The sequence below is a fragment of the Chelon labrosus genome (assembly GCF_963514085.1).
Source record: "Chelon labrosus genome assembly, chromosome: 23".
NCBI classification, from domain to species: domain Eukaryota; kingdom Metazoa; phylum Chordata; class Actinopteri; order Mugiliformes; family Mugilidae; genus Chelon; species Chelon labrosus.
In genome coordinates, this window is record NC_140356.1 from 20,241,654 (window position 1) to 20,260,037 (window position 18,384).

Here is an 18,384-nt window from a genome sequence, read left to right on the forward strand (position 1 = left end):
AAGACAGAAGAGGAGGAAGAAGAAGGGAAGAAAGGGGAAGATAAATAGGAGACAAATGAGGAGGTACAGGTGCAAACAAAAGAGGAGGAGAAGAGATGGGGGAAAAAGAGGAGGCGACTACAAAAGGAAGAAGAGAAGAAGGAAAAGATGGAGGAGGAGGAGGAGTAGGGAGAGTGTGAGGAGTAGTAGGAGGGAGAGGAGGAGAAATAACAGGAAGAAGAAAGAAGACACTGAGAGGAGGAGGAGAAGACAAATGTCAGACATCGTTTCCCTTTGTCATCGTTTATTGTGTTTGAACAACAATCTGGCAACGTGGCAACAACAACCTGGCAACGTCAACGACTGATCCAAGACGTTGTGACGTTTTAAACTTCTCCTGTTGTCTGAATAACATGTGTTCATGGTTCTGAGTCGACAGAGACAAACTAACATTAACTTCTTCTTCTTCTCTTCAACACTCGACAACACGTCAACACAACTGGAAACATTTTTATTTTAGTTTTGAGAAAATTCTGAGGGAAGTTTTCCAGAGGCGTAAAATATCTCAGGTTACAGAAGAATATGGAAGTGTGTTCTACTGAGACAAATTGATCAAATAAAAGACGACGCCTGAATAAAACAGTAATGTGACAAAAACATTTTCTCCCATAAACAAAACTAATAAAGTCACATTTAAGCTTATTTTTCTCTTTATAATGAGAGATTCCAGATAACAGCAGATATTAGGACGTACAGAACGTACGGAGGCTCCTTCCTGACAAAACAATTACTCTCAAAACTATGAGATTAATGAGGAAATTAGAAGGCAAAGATATTTTATTTACAAAAAAGAAAAATGAAAAAAAAAAAAAAAAAAAAAGACATTTAAGAGAGTAAAATAATTGTTGTTAAAGCTGCTTATTTGGTTCATTTATTTATTTTTGGGAGGGGAGGGGTTAATGGGCTTCCGTATATTTTAATTCCTTTATTTTTAATTCACACAAAAATTAATTGGTTTCATTTCACGTGCAGGAATGAAAAACTAGTTTAATTTAATGGTTTTATTTGTTTTTTACTATTTCACATTAAAGCGCATATTTCCTTTAATATTAACATTTATGTCCCTGTTAGGCCTCCGTACATTTGTTTACCAACTGTTTGACAAAATAAAAGTGTGCTCCTTCACATTAAAAGCACAGGTACAGTTACAGTAGCACTGAGGTTACGTCACATGAGGCGTTTGGCCACCGCTGATTGGCCGCTGCAAGGTGGCGGCTCAGGCGTTGGTGGAGGTGGTGGCGCCGTCCTTCCTGCCGATCTGGCAGTAGAGCATCATGGCGAAGACCATCCCGAAAATCTGCAGAGAAGGAACTCGGTTTAGATTTGAATTCAGATTCAAATTCATTTAAATATGTCAGTGTGTGTGTGTGTGTGTGTGTGTGTGTGTGTGTGTGTGTGTGTGAGCGCCGACCAGGAGGATGGCGATGGCGAAGGCGATCCCCAGCACCACCTCCATGTGGCTCTTCATCAGCTCGATGACTCGGGCGGAGCAGTTCTGTGGGACGAAACCAGGACACGGTCACAGACTGTCACAGGGAACATGAGGTCTGGGTTTAAAGGGGTTCAGTGTTGTGGTCTCACCGTGGTGTAGACGCGGGACGAGTTGCAGTCGTTCGATGTGTCGGTGGTGTTGCAGCGACAGGAATCAGGGATCTTGGTCCAGTCTGCTGGTCCGTTCACGATACCACAACATCTGAGCTGCAGGAGAACAGAGACAGAGAAGAACTGAATTATTTAATAATAATAAACCGTCTTAAAGAACAGGAAGAAGCATCTGTGGAACCAGCTGCCAGGTAACGTTCAGGAGACGCTTCTAGTTTTAAAATGTTCATAGTTCATAGAGTAGCCTCGGGCGACCATGAGCCAGGCTCTCTACTGTTAGCTGGGAGGCTAGGAAGCTACAGAGCTGTCCTCTCCTGAATCAGCTGATCAGTTGCTCTACATATGCTCGCCCTCTGGTGGTGACCATGGTAACTACAGGCTGACTGAGAAGATGTTGAGAATGAAGTTGGCTTTGCTTCATCTTAAGTTTATCTGTGGTGAGTTGTTGGTTGAGGCGCTGACTCCTCCCCAGCAGGTTATTCTGTTTGCTGCTGATCGTTACCTCCCTCTGCAGCTTCTCCAGGTCTTCGATCACATCTTTTGGTTGATCTGAGAGTGGAAGTAGTTTCTGCAGACGCTCCTTCACCCAGTCATCCACCTACAAAACAAACACAACAGAAACAACAACATCAAGCTGGATCCTCCCTCAGCTGACCCGAGGTCAACGTCACCTCCTGCCTTACCTTCTGCTCCTCCACGGCTCCCAGGATACCCGCCGCCAGCAGGAGGATGAAGATGACGAGGAGGCTGATGAAGAACTGAGGGAACACAGACGGAACAAACAGTTACCTCTCAACATTATCAAGTTGTCCCAGTTAAAGGCGACAGGTGAAGCAACCATTTACGACAAAACCCTAAAGGAATATCATCTACCTGCCTACATTACCCACAATGCAACTTGACTACAGTTTGGTGCGTGGTTGTTCTGGCTAATGTAGCGTGTAGCAGAGATGGTTGAGGTGCTGTTACAGCAATATGTCAACATTCTTTTCTGTTTTAAGGTTTGTGGACAACTCCGTTGATCAGGTTTAACCCCCCCGGCCGTGGATGACACTCTAGTCCAGGGGCAACCCTCTAGTCCCTAGACAACCCTCTAGTTCTTGGACAACCCTGTAGTCCCTGGACAACCCTCTAGTCCCTGGACAACCCTCTAGTGGCTGGACTATCCTCTAGTTTCTGCACAACCCTCTAATCCCTGGACAACCCTCTAGTGGCTGGACTATAGGGCTGAACGATATATTGCATTTGCGATAATATCGCGATATGATCAAGTGCAATTTTCTAACCGCAAAGGCTGCGATTATACCCTGCTCACGTTGTAGCGCCCGCAAAGTCATAATCACAAAACACACCTCCATTCATGGCTTCCTCCGTCATCCACCCACATTCATCTCCTACTCCAATGGAGATAATCCACCGATTCCCGCGTAGTTTGAATCCGTCCTCCAGGAAGGACATTTATGATGAGCCCCCGCCGATACCGTTCCAGTGGAGCAAGTCCGACTCTGACTGACTGACTGACTACGTTAAAAAACTTCGGTACCGTGAGTACTCGGTGTGCATTTTTGTTTTGTATGTGCCGTTTGCTGCACCGCGACGAGAGGCGCTCGTTATTTTGAGTTATTTCCTTATTTTGTGTCGGAGCCCGCGGTAAAACCCGGAGCGGAGTTTTGAGTTGTTGTTTTGTGGGGGCGCAGGTACTGGACTGAACTGTGATTTTGTGGAACACTGAAACAGACTTTTCCAACCGGACTGAACTGAAATTAAGAGACGGACTAAGGCGCACCCTTTTTTGTGTGTTTGTTTTGGCACTGATGATCATAATTGTGGTTATTATTTTGTGTCTGTTGACTAATTATTTTTTTGTTCTGTTTTATTTTACGTTGTCAGACTTGACTCTGACTGGCACCCCAACATTAAAACGAGTCAAACCCGCTACAACGTGACATGCGCGTGTAAAACGTGTGAGCAAACGAGGTTGTCTAATCACAGAGGCTGCTCTCTGGTCACGTGACAGTATACTATTGTGTATGTTCAAAATACTATTGTGATTGAATTAGTCAAATAAAAATGTCAGTCATCAATTCTTGCATCACCTCATGTCATCATAACAGGTCTGGCTTCCAGGAAAGAACCGTTTCTTTTTAATCTAATACAGTGTTGGCCATACTATATGATGTATTGCTTGTCTTTGCTTAATAATACAGAAGACAAAGACCTTTAAAATCGCATATCGCATCGCAATCGCAATATTGGCATGAAAAATCGCAATTAGATTATTTTCCAAAATCGTTCAGCCCTACTGGACTATCCTCTAGTTTCTGCACAACCCTGTAGTCCCTGGACAACCCTCTAGTTTGCTGGCAACCCTGTAGCCAGCAAAGCTCAACTCATGGAACAAAACTATTTTGAAATGTGGCCACTTTCTTAAAAATCTGACGAGTCAAATAAATCTCGAAACTTTAGGAATGTCTTAAGCTCGTCTAAAGGAGGTAAAAAAGAAAACAAAGTATGATGAAAAAAAGATTTCAGACACTGGTGAGAGTGCAATACTTTAGTTTCAGCATCAACACCAAAGTAATACTAGAACAAAGTACTGAACTATATCACAGTCTACATTCTGAAGATCCTTACCAACAGCAGCAAGCAACGGTTCTCTCTGATGGCTCCACAGCAACCCAGGAAGCCGAGCACCATGATGATCACCCCGATGGCGATCATGAGGTCGATGCCAGGAAGCGCTTCATTAGTGATCTGAAGACAAAAGACAAACGAGATTTACTGGTTTTGGAAGAAAGGTTCCTGGGGTCTACATTGGTCTGGATGATTCCGTTGATTCCAGGTTTTCACAGGCTACGTAAAAGTAGGACGTTGGGTCCAGACTAATTCAAATAACAAATTGTGCGACTTACCTTGTTTCCATCCTTTTCGACTTTCAGGTAGATGGAGACGCCCAAGATGATGCAACCGCTCAGCTGGAGAGAGAGAGAGAGATTAAATTAAAATGAGAAAACAAACTTAACACATGTGGCGACATCTGGTGGAAGTAGGAGCATGCACTAGATAAACATGAGACTGACTTCAACATTATTATCTTATTATTATCTGCAGAGCTGTTGTCATAGAAACCCTTCAACATAAATGATGTTCTGCACCAAAGTTGAACAAATCTGTGACTTCACACTCTGAGTTGATCTGATTTTTATCGTTTGTTAAAAATAAATGATTTGTGGAAAGCCAGAGATTGAGCAATTGAAAATGCAATCAAGAGTAGTTTAGAACATCACAGTTATACGTGAAGTGAGTTATGTCTTTGATTGATTGGAAATAAATCAAGTTAAACTGCTTTTAATCTTACTACTGTCCATTTGGACTGAGAATAGTTGATGACTGCGTTGATTTAGGCAACAAAAAAGAAGAAACCACACAATATGCTGCTCCACTTAACATCAACTCTTCATGTCTGTTAGATGAATTAGCATTTAGCATCCTCTGGCAGTCAGTTTCTTTGACAGTTGCATCATTATGTTCACTTCTGTGCAACTCATAAGAGGGTAACAGAATATCACTACATTCAGACCTCATCTGTTTGAACCAAACGATAAATCAGACTCTTCAGAGTAGATCCTGTCGAGGACACCCTGAACAAACCACCGCCCATCTCTGCACTTTAGGACCGATAAGTGATGTGTACTATTCAACACAATTAGCCGCCACAGACACACTGCTGCCCGTCCGTTATGTTCCATCAATATTTCATCGTGCAAGCATACGGCAGGAAAAACAAGAGATCACTCAGAGGATAACGCCATCAGCGCTTCCATGGAGACCAACACCGAGCTGCTAATTCACAGGAGAGAATTAAATAAAAAAATGAAGATAAACGTATCAGGACGTTGTTTCTACTTTGTCATATGTTTGCTTTGTGGAACGTTTCGCGCTATAAATAAAAACCGTGAGACAAACAATGGATTCGAATTGTGAATCAACGGAAACAGACCTGACAGAGAAGACAAACACCGACATACATAGCACCACACCCTGAACCTTCCAATAAATCACAGCATGTCCAGGTTGTCATTGTTCTCTGAGTCATTCCTCCAAATACAAACCAGACCAGAGAAACCAGAGCAACCGGACTCCAACGAACGAAGCTTCAGTTATTCAGCTACAGTCCTAAAACACAACGTTCAAATGATCTGTTCATGAGGAGGGTAGCAGTCAACGAGATCATAACTGAGAGGAAATTAATCTGGATTACAGTTATTTTGGATTATATTTTAAATTAGATTAATTGGTGCGAGATCAGGACAGGATCAGAGTTGAACAGGATTACATTTGATGTGGATTGCAGTTAATCAGGATCAGATTTGTTCAAGATAAACGGGGCAAGATCTGAACAGGATTGGAACTAATCAGGATTAGGCTGCATTTAATTAGGATTCAGTCTAAATTTGGATCACAGTTATTTAAGTGTAGATGTGAACACGATCCGAGTTAATTAGGATAAGGTTGTGTTTAGTGAGGATTGCATCAGATTTGGTTTACAGTTAATTCAGATTAAATTTGATTTTCAATACAGTTAATCAGGATAACATTGAATAGGACCATATTTAATCAGAATTCGGTTGCATTTGAATTGGATTACATCTGATTTGGAGTACAGTCCATCAGGATTAAATAGCTAGCTGGATAGATGGATAGATGCTTTATTAATCCCAAACTGGGAAGTTTCACATTCAAACTCTAATCAGGATTAGGTTGCAGTTAAACAGGAGTACATCTTATTTGGATTACAGTTCATTATATATCCATGTACATCTGACAAATACCAAGTAGAAGACGAAGGATGAGATAATATATAAATAATATTAATTTATTAACAGCTACAGTAAGTATTGATGTGGGTCCTACATGAACATTCTGTGCCAAAGATCAGTTTCAGCTGTTTGACTTCAAAATATTATTTAAAATAATTCAGTATTTTGTGGTTTATATTGTAGTTTTCTCGCTGATATTTTAAATAAATTGTAAATACATTATTTCAAAAACAAAATGGCTCTTTAGATTTAAACAAAACATAAAACATCAGGACAAACGATGATGATGATGATGAGACATGTCCTCATACAACAAACGGGGCAGAAGGTCATGAAACTGGACCAGACCCAGAATCAGATTCATCCCCAGTCTATTGCTCACTGTGGGCGGGTTTCACCTGCGCTATCGCTAGAAAAACAAAAACACCCCAACAAAGCTGATGTTTTTCTTTAGCGGTTGCCCATGGTTACAGGTCACGTACGTCACAAACACTGAGAGAAAAGTTTCCGTTCAAAGCTGTGGATCTTTGTTTAATCATCGAGTCGGATCTGGGAGATTCAGGCGTCTTCAGAGAAAATCCACAGTGATAACTGAGCTATACAGGTCTAGAAAACAAACACACCCAAGAACACAACGTCACATCAAACTAAGATCAGAAAAACAACTAGAAACAGGGTGGGAGGTATTTGGACGTGAGTAAATCCAGGAGTACGCTGACTGAGATCGGGACAGGATCAGAGTTGAACAGGATTACAACTGATTTGGATTACAGTTAATCAGGATTAGATATGAACAGAATCAGAGTTAAACAGGATTAGGTTGCAGTTATCTGATGTGGATTGGAGTTAATCTTGATTATGTTGTATTAAATTAGGATTGCATCCAATTTGGATTACAGTTAACTAGGATTATATTATATTCACTTGGTTAAATGTTATCACGACAAGATCTGAACAGGATCGGAGGGAGTCACGATTAGGTTGCAGTTAAGTGGGATTAGACCTGAACGGGATCACATAATCTAGTCAGGATTTCAAATGACCAGAACTAAACTAAAGTGGATTACAGTTAATCTAGTTAATCACAAGGAAACATCTGTTCAGGATAAAATTTGATCTGGATTGAAATTTATCAGGGTCAGGTCTGATCGTCATGAGAGTCAATCAGGATTCAAACTAATCAAGACCACGGATTGTTCACATCTGATTTGGATTAAAATGTATGAGGATTAGATTTGATTTGAACAAGATCTCACCTAGGTTGCGGTGGATCAGGATTACATCTAAATTAAGATTTTTAAACGACCAGAATAAAAATAAACTGAATTAAAACCTATTTGGATCACAGTTTTAAACAGGTTTAAAGTTAATCTGGATTACAGTTTCATTATCTCCCTCTTTACCTTTAAACAAACGCCTTCCGTTGGTTGTTTCGGCCCTTAAACCAGTTTATATGATCTAAATACTCAGTATCTTCCTCTAATCTGCACCGTGGTGGGAGTTTGTCAAACATGTCATGCTGCCAGTTGCATACCAAGAATTCATCATTCATCATCTACTGTTTTTTTCCAGGTAAAGCGTAGACGGTGGTTCATTCCTCAGCGTTGACTAACAGGTACACAGTAACACAGTAGTACTGAGTTATTGTGTAACTGAGACACTGTCATTACACAACTACCACATAAAATCACAGCCACTAATCACTGCGGTGTGTTTGCCATCGGCCCACTGAGCCTGAAAACCACCCACAGAGTCTGGGCCTCTTTGAAGTTTATGTGGTTTAACAGGTATTAGATAAAGTCACTTCTTGTGGGCTGATGATTGATGGTTACATCCTTAATTAGACATTAATATGGGATCATCCTAAAGTCACTGAGGTCAATTTTCTAATTATTGTGGTAACAAGTGGCCTCTTGGAAAAAAAAACACTCCTACTTAAAGATTTATTCTTGTAACTTGTAACTTTGCAGCAGTTATAGGTAGACTGATTTCCTTTATATCTAAGAACATGGACGGATTATAGAGATAGTTTGACGGTCGTTTGTAGTCATTCTTGTTGTAGTTTTAAGACACTTCCTGGTTTGTTTTTCATCTGGAGTTGTTGATGTGCACGTCCCATAGACTGTAAAAAAAGTGGACGCCATGACAGCTCCTCTAAAGTGAAGCCAAAATATGTGGAGCTCCCTGTCATTTTTTTAGTTATTGAACGCTATAAAAACAGTTGCAATTGACAACCGCTCTGTGATGAAATGCCTGCAGAACTTTCCCGTCAGCCCAGCTTCCATACGATGGCATGCTAATGCAACAAACCATGTACATCGGCAAGTTAGCGTTGTTCCTAGCTAAGAAAAAATAAAAGTGCAGTGGTCCCGTAGGAACGTCAAAACGTTTGAAAGCTACTAAATGAATCAACCTCGAGGATCTAAGGAAAAGATGAAGTTTTTTAAGTGTAACTCTTGTTTAGCACGACTGTAAGTTGATTAATGTAATTAACTAGCTAGCTAAAATAACACCCCAACGTTAGCTCTATGCGGGAAAAAAAGGCGACAATCTGTAGTCGGCATTTACAAAGTCTGAGTCCATCATGGTGTTTGCTTTAAAATATAAATTCAGTGTATAATATAATGTCTTTGTAACTTGAGGTGGAGCAGAGTGAATGATTAACCAATCACCAGAGAGTCCAGAGGAAGTGTGGGCGGGGCACTGACAACGTGGCTCTAAACTCTAAAGATAATGGCTTATTTTTTTGACCTTTTTTTTTTTCTTTTGTTTTGCTGTCCAATGAAGATCATCATTTGTTTCCAACCATTTTCATCATCTATTTAAGTTTAAAAGAACCCAAACGTTCACTATATCACAGTCTTGTTTTTAAAACGGCCTGGCGCCAGTTTTCTGCAAATTTGCCCAACGTCTCGACAGAAGCAAATTTGTAGCAGGCAACAAACGTATTCAGTTACTGTCCATCAAAACATTCCCTCCACTCGGATCCTCCATTTCCTCTTGCTGCATAATTAATGGCCCATATGAGCACTCTGCACTCTGGCAGTGGGCGTTAATGTGCAGAGACTGATGGTCAAAGGTAATTGGTTATCTCCCTTCTCTCATCGGACGTAAAGCCATGACGTGTTCAGTGTTTACATGCAGTTGGTCTGTGCAGAGTTTTAGTCCGACGGAGAAAACCAAGAAGAAGAAAGAAGAATGAGTCACAAAGAGTCTTAATCTACAGTAGCTCTGATAACTGATGTTTGAGTGCAATGATCAAATACGACAGCAGAGCTCACTGTGATTGTGTTTCTGCAGAAGCATCACTTAGCAACTAAAAGCTACAGCGGAAACCTAAGTTAAAAAAATAAAAACCTACACTACAGTAAATGGGATTTACAGTAAATAAACAAAGCTGCTCCGCCCTCGCCGTCATTAGGTAAACACAATCACGTCCACTGAGAGGCTGGAATCATGTTAGCATTGATCTAACATGGTTTCTGGGAGCGTAAGTGGAGAACCGAAATAACCCCGGCTCGTTTTAAAACAGGACACACCGATAAAGGTCTGAAGGAAAACCTGGAAGCAGAGACCAGGAGCTGAGGTTTAGACAGATTTAGTAAGAGTGACGATCAAGTCTGCTCTTTTATTTATTTTTAAATGCTGTTGATTTATGACGGGATCCGCAAAAACAATCTTTAAACTATAAATCTATGTAGGAAAACTACAAAACTACTCAACGTGTACCTGTACAGAATAAAACTGCACAAATTTAATGCAGCTGGAGGAAATATTAAATAAATTTAAAAATAATAAAGAAGTAAAACAAAATAAGATGAAAAATACCCAATTACTCAGCAGGAATGGTTGACAAGGAATTTAAATAATTCACAAAATACCTCATTTCTGATTAAATTTGATTTTTAATGAAAATCTCGAGCCACATTGATGAAGATGGAGCTTTTGACGATTTCCATAAAAATAGGATATGACGTCTAGTAGCCAGAGGAAAGGCTTGTTAAGTTGGTAATGTGTGAGGGGATGGTTGAAGATCCTATAAATGTTATGTTAATGGGATGAATAGTGGCGATAATAAGTGGAGGGAAGTAAAGATAAACTTTTGGAGAACTCTTGAGAGATGAGAGCAAACTACAAACGGCTTGTCCACATTCATGAAACTGTATTTCTGGTTTGACTTCCCCTCATAGTATCTGTATGTGTGGAGGAAGTAAAGAAACTGCATTCGAGTCTGGTAACGCAACATTTAGATTTCATTTTGAGGCGTGTTTCACCGACACAGTAAAAACCAAAACCTCTACATCAACTGGACGGTCTGACCAATCAGAGACATTTAGTTGGGAACAACTCTGTGTATATCAGTGTTACTTAAGCCCCGCCCATATGACCTGATTGGCCCGGCAGAGCCAGAACTGGTTCCCAACCGGGTCACCTTCCAGGCTACCTCAAGACAGGTGAACCAAGCCATCGCCTGAAGAAGGGCAGTGAAAATCATAAACCTTCTTAAACCTATGAAGGTCCATCGCCCCTAGGGGCCCCGTCCTATTTACCCTCTGACAGATTATTCTACTTTGGACGGGGGTTCCCAACCAGGGGCCGTCCCAGAACCTAGGATTGGTTTGATGAACTCTAACTTTCAGATGACCTTTCTACTCCAGTATCTGTACTGTGTGTTCAGCTATTTTCCGTCAGCCTGTGTGTTATGGTCAAACTGACGCTGTTCAGCCAACGTTGTCAAACTGGTTATGGTTTAAACTGCTGTGGCTCAACAAAAGCCTCCAGGATGAACAGACAGCACCAGACAAAAATGGCACAGTTCAGCCAGCTTCAGAATAATCAATGAATGACAGAGCCACCACCACAAACTATTCTTTGATTGGCTGCAGCGTGCTGCAACAAGCCTATTGTTATTTAGAGTCCAGACCGGGGCGGAGGTCTGATACGAGGCCCCAGATGAAAAGATAAGGCGATGGTGTAAAGCTGGCCGATGCTGCCACGCCCTGAAACTCAACAAATGTTTGTGGAGGGAGAGCCGCCGACGCAACCTGTTCTACATCAGTGATTGAACTCACTGCTGCTTCACAGCACACACTCAAAAAACAGACGCAACAGAAGAAATTAATTCAAATAAAAGTAAAGAGACACTAAAAACTAAACCGCAGATTAAAATTCAAAGAAAACAGAAGGAAAAATAAAGAGACATGCTTTTAAAAGCTTAATGTCAGGCTCTGGAACCAGATTAAAACATGAATTCATGAGAAAACAAATCAATCTCTACAGAAACTCTGACGTTAACAGACTTTAAACTTATAACTCAGTGCATAGCTTCTGAGACGTTCAGATAAAGGAAGCTTCAGCTAATAAATCCAAAGTGCTGACGGCTTTAAAATCAAGTTATAAACACATTAAACTGGACTCACCCAGAAAAGTAGATTGAAGAAGAACAGCAGGTATTTGACACATTTGTTCACAGCCATGGTTTCTTCTTCTTCTTCTTTCTCTAGTCGTTGTTTCCTCCTCTGTAACGTCTATCTCTGGACTCGCTGCTTCAGTCGACACCAGATAAATATAGAGACGTCCCGAGGCTAATAAACAGACCGGTCTGCTCTACCTGTTTCCTCCCTCTCTGGGTAAGTCACTGTTCTCCTCCCCCTCTTCTCCTCCCCCATTCCCTCCTCCTCTTTCCTACCACCTGCTTTGTTTTCCTACCAGGCTTCCTTTATTCTTTCTACACCTCTTTGTTTCCTTCCAGTTTCAGTGTCAGCACATGAAAATCATTTAAAAAAATATATCTATCTCTCTCTCTCTCTATATATATATATATATATATATATAGATACACTCCTGATCAAAATTTTAAGACCAGCTGAAAAATTGCAAGAATTTACATTTTGCACTGTTGGATCTTAAGAAGGTTCTAAGTAGTGCTTCAAAATGCAAAAAGAAGAAATGGGAGTGAGACAAGAAAAAAGTTTGAGTAAGCAATTTATTGCAAACAACCATTAAACTGAAATAGGCTGTTCGTCAGCTGATCAAAAGTTTAAGACCACATCTCAAAAAAAAACAAAAACCCCCTAAAACAGAAATAAAATTTTCAAAAAAGGACTCAGTAATGAGTAGCTGCACCATTCGTGTTAATCACCTCAAAAATTCGTTTCGGCATGCTTAATGCTAGTGTTTCCAGGAGGCTAGTGGGAATGTTGCTCCAAGTGGTGAAGATGGCTTCACAGAGGGCATCCACTGTTTGGAACTGTTGTCCATTTTTGTAAACTTCCCTTGCCATCCAACCCCAAATGTTCTCAATTGGATTTAGATCAGGGGAACACGCAGGATGGTTCAAAAGAGTGATGTTATTTCTCTGGAAGAAGTCCTTTGTCAGGCGGGCATTGTGACCTGCAGCGTTGTCCTGTTGAAAAACCCAGTCATTACCACACAGACGATGGCCTTCAGTCATGAGGGATGCCCCCTGCAACATCTCCACATAGCCAGCTGCCGTTTGACGCCTCTGCACAACCTGAAGCTCCATTGTTCCATTGTAGGAAAAAGACCCCAGATCATGATGGCGCCCCCTCCACTGTGCCGTGTAGAAAACATCTCAGGTGGGATCTCCTTGTCATGCCAGTAACGTTGGAAGCCATCAGGACCGTCAAGGTTAAATTTTTTCTCATCAGAGAATAAAACTTTCTTCCACCTTTCAATGTCCCATGTTTGGTGCTCTCGTGCAAACTCCAAACTCCAAAATTTTGTGCCGTTGAAGGAGACGAGGTCTTTGAAGACGTTTTTTGTTCTTAAAACCCTTCTCTCGCAGATGCCGTCTAATGGTTATGGGACTGCAGTTGGCACCAGTGACAAGCTTAATTTGGGCCAAGGATCGTCCCATGTCTTGACGGACAGCCAATTGGATCCTCCGGCTCAGGGCCAGTGAAATTTTTTTGGGTCTACCACTTGACTTTTTTTTCCCATAACCCTCAGGATCTTTTAAGAAGTTTAAAATGACTGTCTTACTGCGTCCAACCTCAGCAGCAATGGCACGCTGTGAGAGGCCTTGCTGATGCAGCTCAACAATCCGACCGCGTTCAAAGAGAGAAAGCTTTTTTGCCTTTGCCATCAGGAGGTCATGACAGTGGGGGCACCTGACAGAAAATGACACTGAATCCACATTTTTGCGATGATTTGGCCTTTTAAAGACTGTGGTCTTAAACTTTTGATCAGCTGATGAACAGCCTATTTCAGTTTAATGATTGTTTGCAATAAATTGCTTACTCAAACTTTTTTCTTGTCTCACTCCCATTTCTTCTTTTTGCATTTTGAAGCACTACTTAGAACCTTCTTAAGATCCAACAGTGCAAAATGTAAATTCTTGCAATTTTTCAGCTGGTCTTAAAATTTTGATCAGGAGTGTATTATTTTTATATAATACTTTAATCAACAAGGTCTAATGTCAGTATATAGTATTATCATATATATCATATATTATATTATCAGATTGCTACTGAATATTTATAATTTAACTGAATTGTGATGAGATGAGATGAGATGATGAGATAGTGAGATGTAAGATCATAATGAGATAGTGAGATATGATGAGATGAGATGATGAGATGATATTGCATGATAAGATGTTGAGAAGGTCAGATGATGAGATGAGGAGATGGTGAGATAGTGAAATGAGATGATAAAATTAGATAATATGCCAAGATGAAGAGATAAGAAGATGAGATGAGATGAATGATGATATCAGCTGATGAAATTAGATAATGAGATGCAAAGATGATACGATGATAATGAGATGAGGCTAAGATGATGTTAATGGTAAAATTATAAGATGTTTAGATGAAGAGATGAGGTGATGAGAAGATGACGAGATGAGAAGTTAAGATGAAAAGATGATGATAAAATAATTAGATGATGTGATGAGCCTTTATTTACCACAGTGGGGAAATGTTTATTGTTGCAGCAGCAGATACTTAGACTTCTAAATACTTTTCTGTGTACGTATGTTACACGACAATAAAATATCAGATGCAAGGTTGTGTTTTTGTTGACGTTGTAGAAAGGTTTTTAGGATTATTTCCTGTGTGTGGTTTCAAAGGGTTAAGTCCAGATGATGACGGTATCCTCGGTAGAAATTAACCCTTTCCAAGCAAAGAAACTCCTAAACTTCCTCCATCCTCCATGAAGTTATGAGTCTTTTCACACGTACAAAGAGCGCATCGGTTTCCCCGAGTTGACACAAAAAAAAGCTGAGTTGGAGAAATGTTGTAGAGGAAACTCTGGAGTAGCTGCAAGACACAAAGCTGACAGAGGTAAAAAAAAGTATATGTAAATTATACTGGAGTAAACCGTCAGCTTGTTTCAGAACACGTTCCTTCGTGTGAAACCACAAGTTTCAGCTCAACTTGTTGCCTTAAACAAATCCTCTTCAGTCCCCGTTGATAAACTCTACTGTGAAGCTTCAGTGGTTCATTTCTAAACTGGAGGACTGTTGTTTTAAGACAATGGAGAAAAAAAACTGAACCTCCTCTTTCTGTATCCTCCTCCCACAGTGTGTGGTGGAAGCACATGTAGGATACGCTGCCGACTGGAAGCTCCCGATGCCGAGTGTAAACCGGCAACAGAGCAATTCATTTGTCTGTTCATATCAACTGTACCAGGAAGCAGCACGGCCCACCGACACCCTTATTTGGAGAAAGTGAAAGTCTAATGCATGGACTTCAGTCGTGACGTAAGCGTCTGAGAAGAACAAAGAAGGAAGGACGGAAGGAAGGAAGGTCACCTCAGGACGAGCTGAAGAGGTAACATTAAATAGTTTTTAGTTCGTTAGAAGTATCCGGTTCTAGGTAAAATTAGCCCGTAGTACGGGTGGGTAATATGAAACTACTGTTACAGGGAGACAATACACTCACATGCCAGTTCATTAGGTACAGCCGTGAATACATCCTGCTCTAAATCTAGTCTTAATCAAGGTTCTGATGTTCAGCTTTAGTTTCTAATAACACAGAGAGACGTTGACTCAACTGTGTTTTAATTTTGTAGAACTTCTGAATCCTAACTTGTTCCAAAACAAGCGTCAAGCCCACCAAGTCAGTCCAGTTTAACCTGCTGGCCCCTCCCCCCCTCCGTCTATGTGGCAACACGCGTTATACACCGCTGGAAAGCTTCATTTCTTGATATTGAAATGATGTCCACCATTTTTAGGACACAGTCATGACTAGAGGCTCAGTAGAAACTTATGTCAGACCAGTTGCAAACACAATAATGTCATGTATTGAGCCTCACAGTATTGTAAGAGCAGGTAAGACTCCAACAAAGAGGTTCTGTTACGTAGCCAAGGGTCCAGTAAATGCAAATTAAAAAATGCAAATGTTAGAAGTGCATGTTTCCCACATATTGTCGATGATAACTTCAGTTAGCTTGCATGCATCGGCCACACCGTCTCTGAACGCTGACCTTTTGACTGACACCTCACTTGACCCAACAGACGACTATGTACCGTGTCTTTCTTGCACTCTTGTCACGCCAGATGCTATCTTTAGAAAACAAAAAACTGTGAAATACTAACTTTCTGTGGAATCATTGTCAAATTTGAAATAGGACTCGGTAAGACTTCAAGCAGTGGTCCTATTGTGGTTTCCAGTCCAGCTACAGTCATTTTAAAAGGCAAATATCACTGAAACAAAATTAAATTAAATCCTTGTTTTCAGTGTAATCAAACTCAAAATTACACAGTGACGGTAGCACTCAGAGAGATTCTATCAAAAGATCCCAAAAACATGGCTGTACTCCAAACAGTTCGGCTTTAAATTTACTACTTTACCATTTTTAGGCGTTTCAAGTGGAGCTCACAGGAATTTTACAAATGTACCTAATGATTTGCTTTTTGCTAGTTTCCACCAAAGGTCTGGGAACCTTTTCAGGAACCCTTGTGTTCATTTCGACTTGTGTAACCAGGGTATAGGTTTTATCAGGTGCAAAGTAAAGTAAGACAAAAACGTCAGTGTCCAACTTGAGCGTTTCCTCATGTTTGCGGAAAAAACGCCACCAGTTTCTTTTTGTTGAAGCTTCTGTTCTCATCGTCCAGGATCGAACGCGACGATGACACCTCAGGAAGAGCTCTGGAAAACCCTGGAAGACTTGAACGATGACCAATTCAAGCAATTCAAATGGTTCCTGAAGGATAAGGACATCACCGACGGTCTCCCGGCCATCCCGGTGGCTAGACTGGACGGGGCAGACCGGCAAGACACGGTGGATCGGATGGTGCAGGAATATGGCTGCCCCAGAGCTCGGAAGAAAACCATCATGATCTTAGAGAAGATCAGCAGGAACGATCTGGTGCAGCGTTTGTCAGAAACAAACTCAAGACCTAAATGTAAAATTCTTTATATTTTTTAAATCATCCAGAATAATAACTTTGAAAAGCAAACAAGAGACAAGTTGTGAGCTAATTGTGTTTCTTTCTCCTCCTGGTTTCAGGCCTCAGGAACGTCGCCTCGGTTCCTCCCATCAGTGAATACGAGAGAAAAAAGGCCAAACTGGAGAAGATGCAGGTGGAGATTAAGCTGCTGATTGAGGAGAGACAGAAGAAGATCAAGGAAATCAAAGACTCGGCCGAGATTAGCAAGAAATCTGCACAGCGCCAGGTTGACGACGTCTTGCAGGTCATTGATGTTCTGCTGCGATCTATCGAGAAGTGTCGGACTAATCTCGTCAAAGTGAACGAGGAAATGCAGAAAACAACACAAAAGCTGGTGGAAGGATACGTCCAAGAGCTGGAGAAGGAAATCTCCGAGCTGAACAAGAGAAGCGTTGAGGTGGAGCAGCTTTCAAGAAGCAAAAACCAAAACGACTTCCTGCAACGCTTCTCGTCCCTGGGTGGTATTCCACCCACTAAGAGTTGGACAGAAACCTTTGTCCGTCAGCCAACGTACGCCACAAGTGTTATGACCACTGTGAATCAGCTGAAGGAAGAGCTCCACAAAGAGATGGACATGTTCCTGAAGGACACGCTGAACAGAATCCGTGAGTTTGAAGTGGACGTGACTCTCGATCCGGACACAGCGTATCCTAACCTCATTCTGTCCGGTGACGGGAAACGAGTTCACTGCGGTGAAGTGCAACAAAACCTCCCAAACAACCCGAAGAGATTTAACCAGGCCATCAACGTCTTGGGAAAGCAGAGTTTCTCTTCGGGAAGGTTTTACTACGAGGTTCAGGTTAAAGGGAAAACCTCCTGGGATTTAGGCGTTGTTAAAGAGTCCGTCAGCAGGAAGGGGTCGATCAAGGCGAGTCCTGAGAACGGATTCTGGACGATAGGTTTGAGGAATGCTGATAAGTACCAACCTAAGGGTGTTCATCTTGCTGTGAAGAGTCACCCAGAGAAAGTGGGTGTGTTTGTGGATTATGAGGACGCGTCAGTTTTCTTTTATGATGCCGACTCTGCGGAACTCCTTCACCGTTTCACCAACTGTTCCTTCACAGAGAAACTCCATCCGTTCTTCAGTCCAGGGCTTCATCACGGTGGATTAAACTCCAGTCCTCTGGTCATCTCCTCAAGCAGGAGATGAGAGAGTGATGACTGAAAATAAACTGAGACAGGTTTTACCACTAGATGGAGCCATTTCACCCTCCGTTGAATTCAGAGGTGTTCTTTTCTCCTCAATAAAATGTGACAACATCATCCTGTGTGTTGGCTTTCTGAGTTAACTATACCACAAATAATTTAAAGACATTTACAGTGAGACAGAAGGGTCCAGCCGAGTAGACGCTGGGACGTTAGGACAGAGCCTGGTGTACGTTCACTCTTGGTTCAGTCGTTTTAATCTGGACCGAAGTAGAGAAGTCAGCCAAGTCTGATCTTTAGTAGTTAATTGTTCATAGGTCTCACCACGGCCCTGTAGCGTCTGAACATCTGAAGAAGATG

The 18,384-nt window shown here is 41.4% G+C and overlaps 2 protein-coding genes across 2 annotated transcripts; one reads left to right on the forward strand and one right to left on the reverse strand.

The window, feature by feature from the left end:
* Positions 1-476: 476 nt before the first annotated feature.
* On the reverse strand, positions 477-12,049 carry LOC311508484 (tetraspanin-8-like). Its single transcript, XM_084573253.1, has 8 exons — positions 11,882-12,049; positions 4,554-4,616; positions 4,276-4,395; positions 2,325-2,399; positions 2,144-2,239; positions 1,621-1,737; positions 1,451-1,534; positions 477-1,336 (listed from the first exon to the last, which is right to left on the reverse strand). The coding sequence occupies exons 1-8, from the start codon at positions 11,936-11,938 to the stop codon at positions 1,256-1,258; spliced, it is 693 nt and encodes a 230-aa protein (XP_084429379.1). The 5' UTR covers positions 11,939-12,049; the 3' UTR covers positions 477-1,255.
* A 2,969-nt stretch (positions 12,050-15,018) lies between these two features.
* LOC311508480 (uncharacterized protein) lies at positions 15,019-18,143 on the forward strand. Its single transcript, XM_084573249.1, has 3 exons — positions 15,019-15,256; positions 16,543-16,833; positions 16,938-18,143. The coding sequence occupies exons 2-3, from the start codon at positions 16,557-16,559 to the stop codon at positions 18,026-18,028; spliced, it is 1,368 nt and encodes a 455-aa protein (XP_084429375.1). The 5' UTR covers positions 15,019-15,256; positions 16,543-16,556; the 3' UTR covers positions 18,029-18,143.
* The last annotated feature ends 241 nt before the right edge of the window (positions 18,144-18,384 follow it).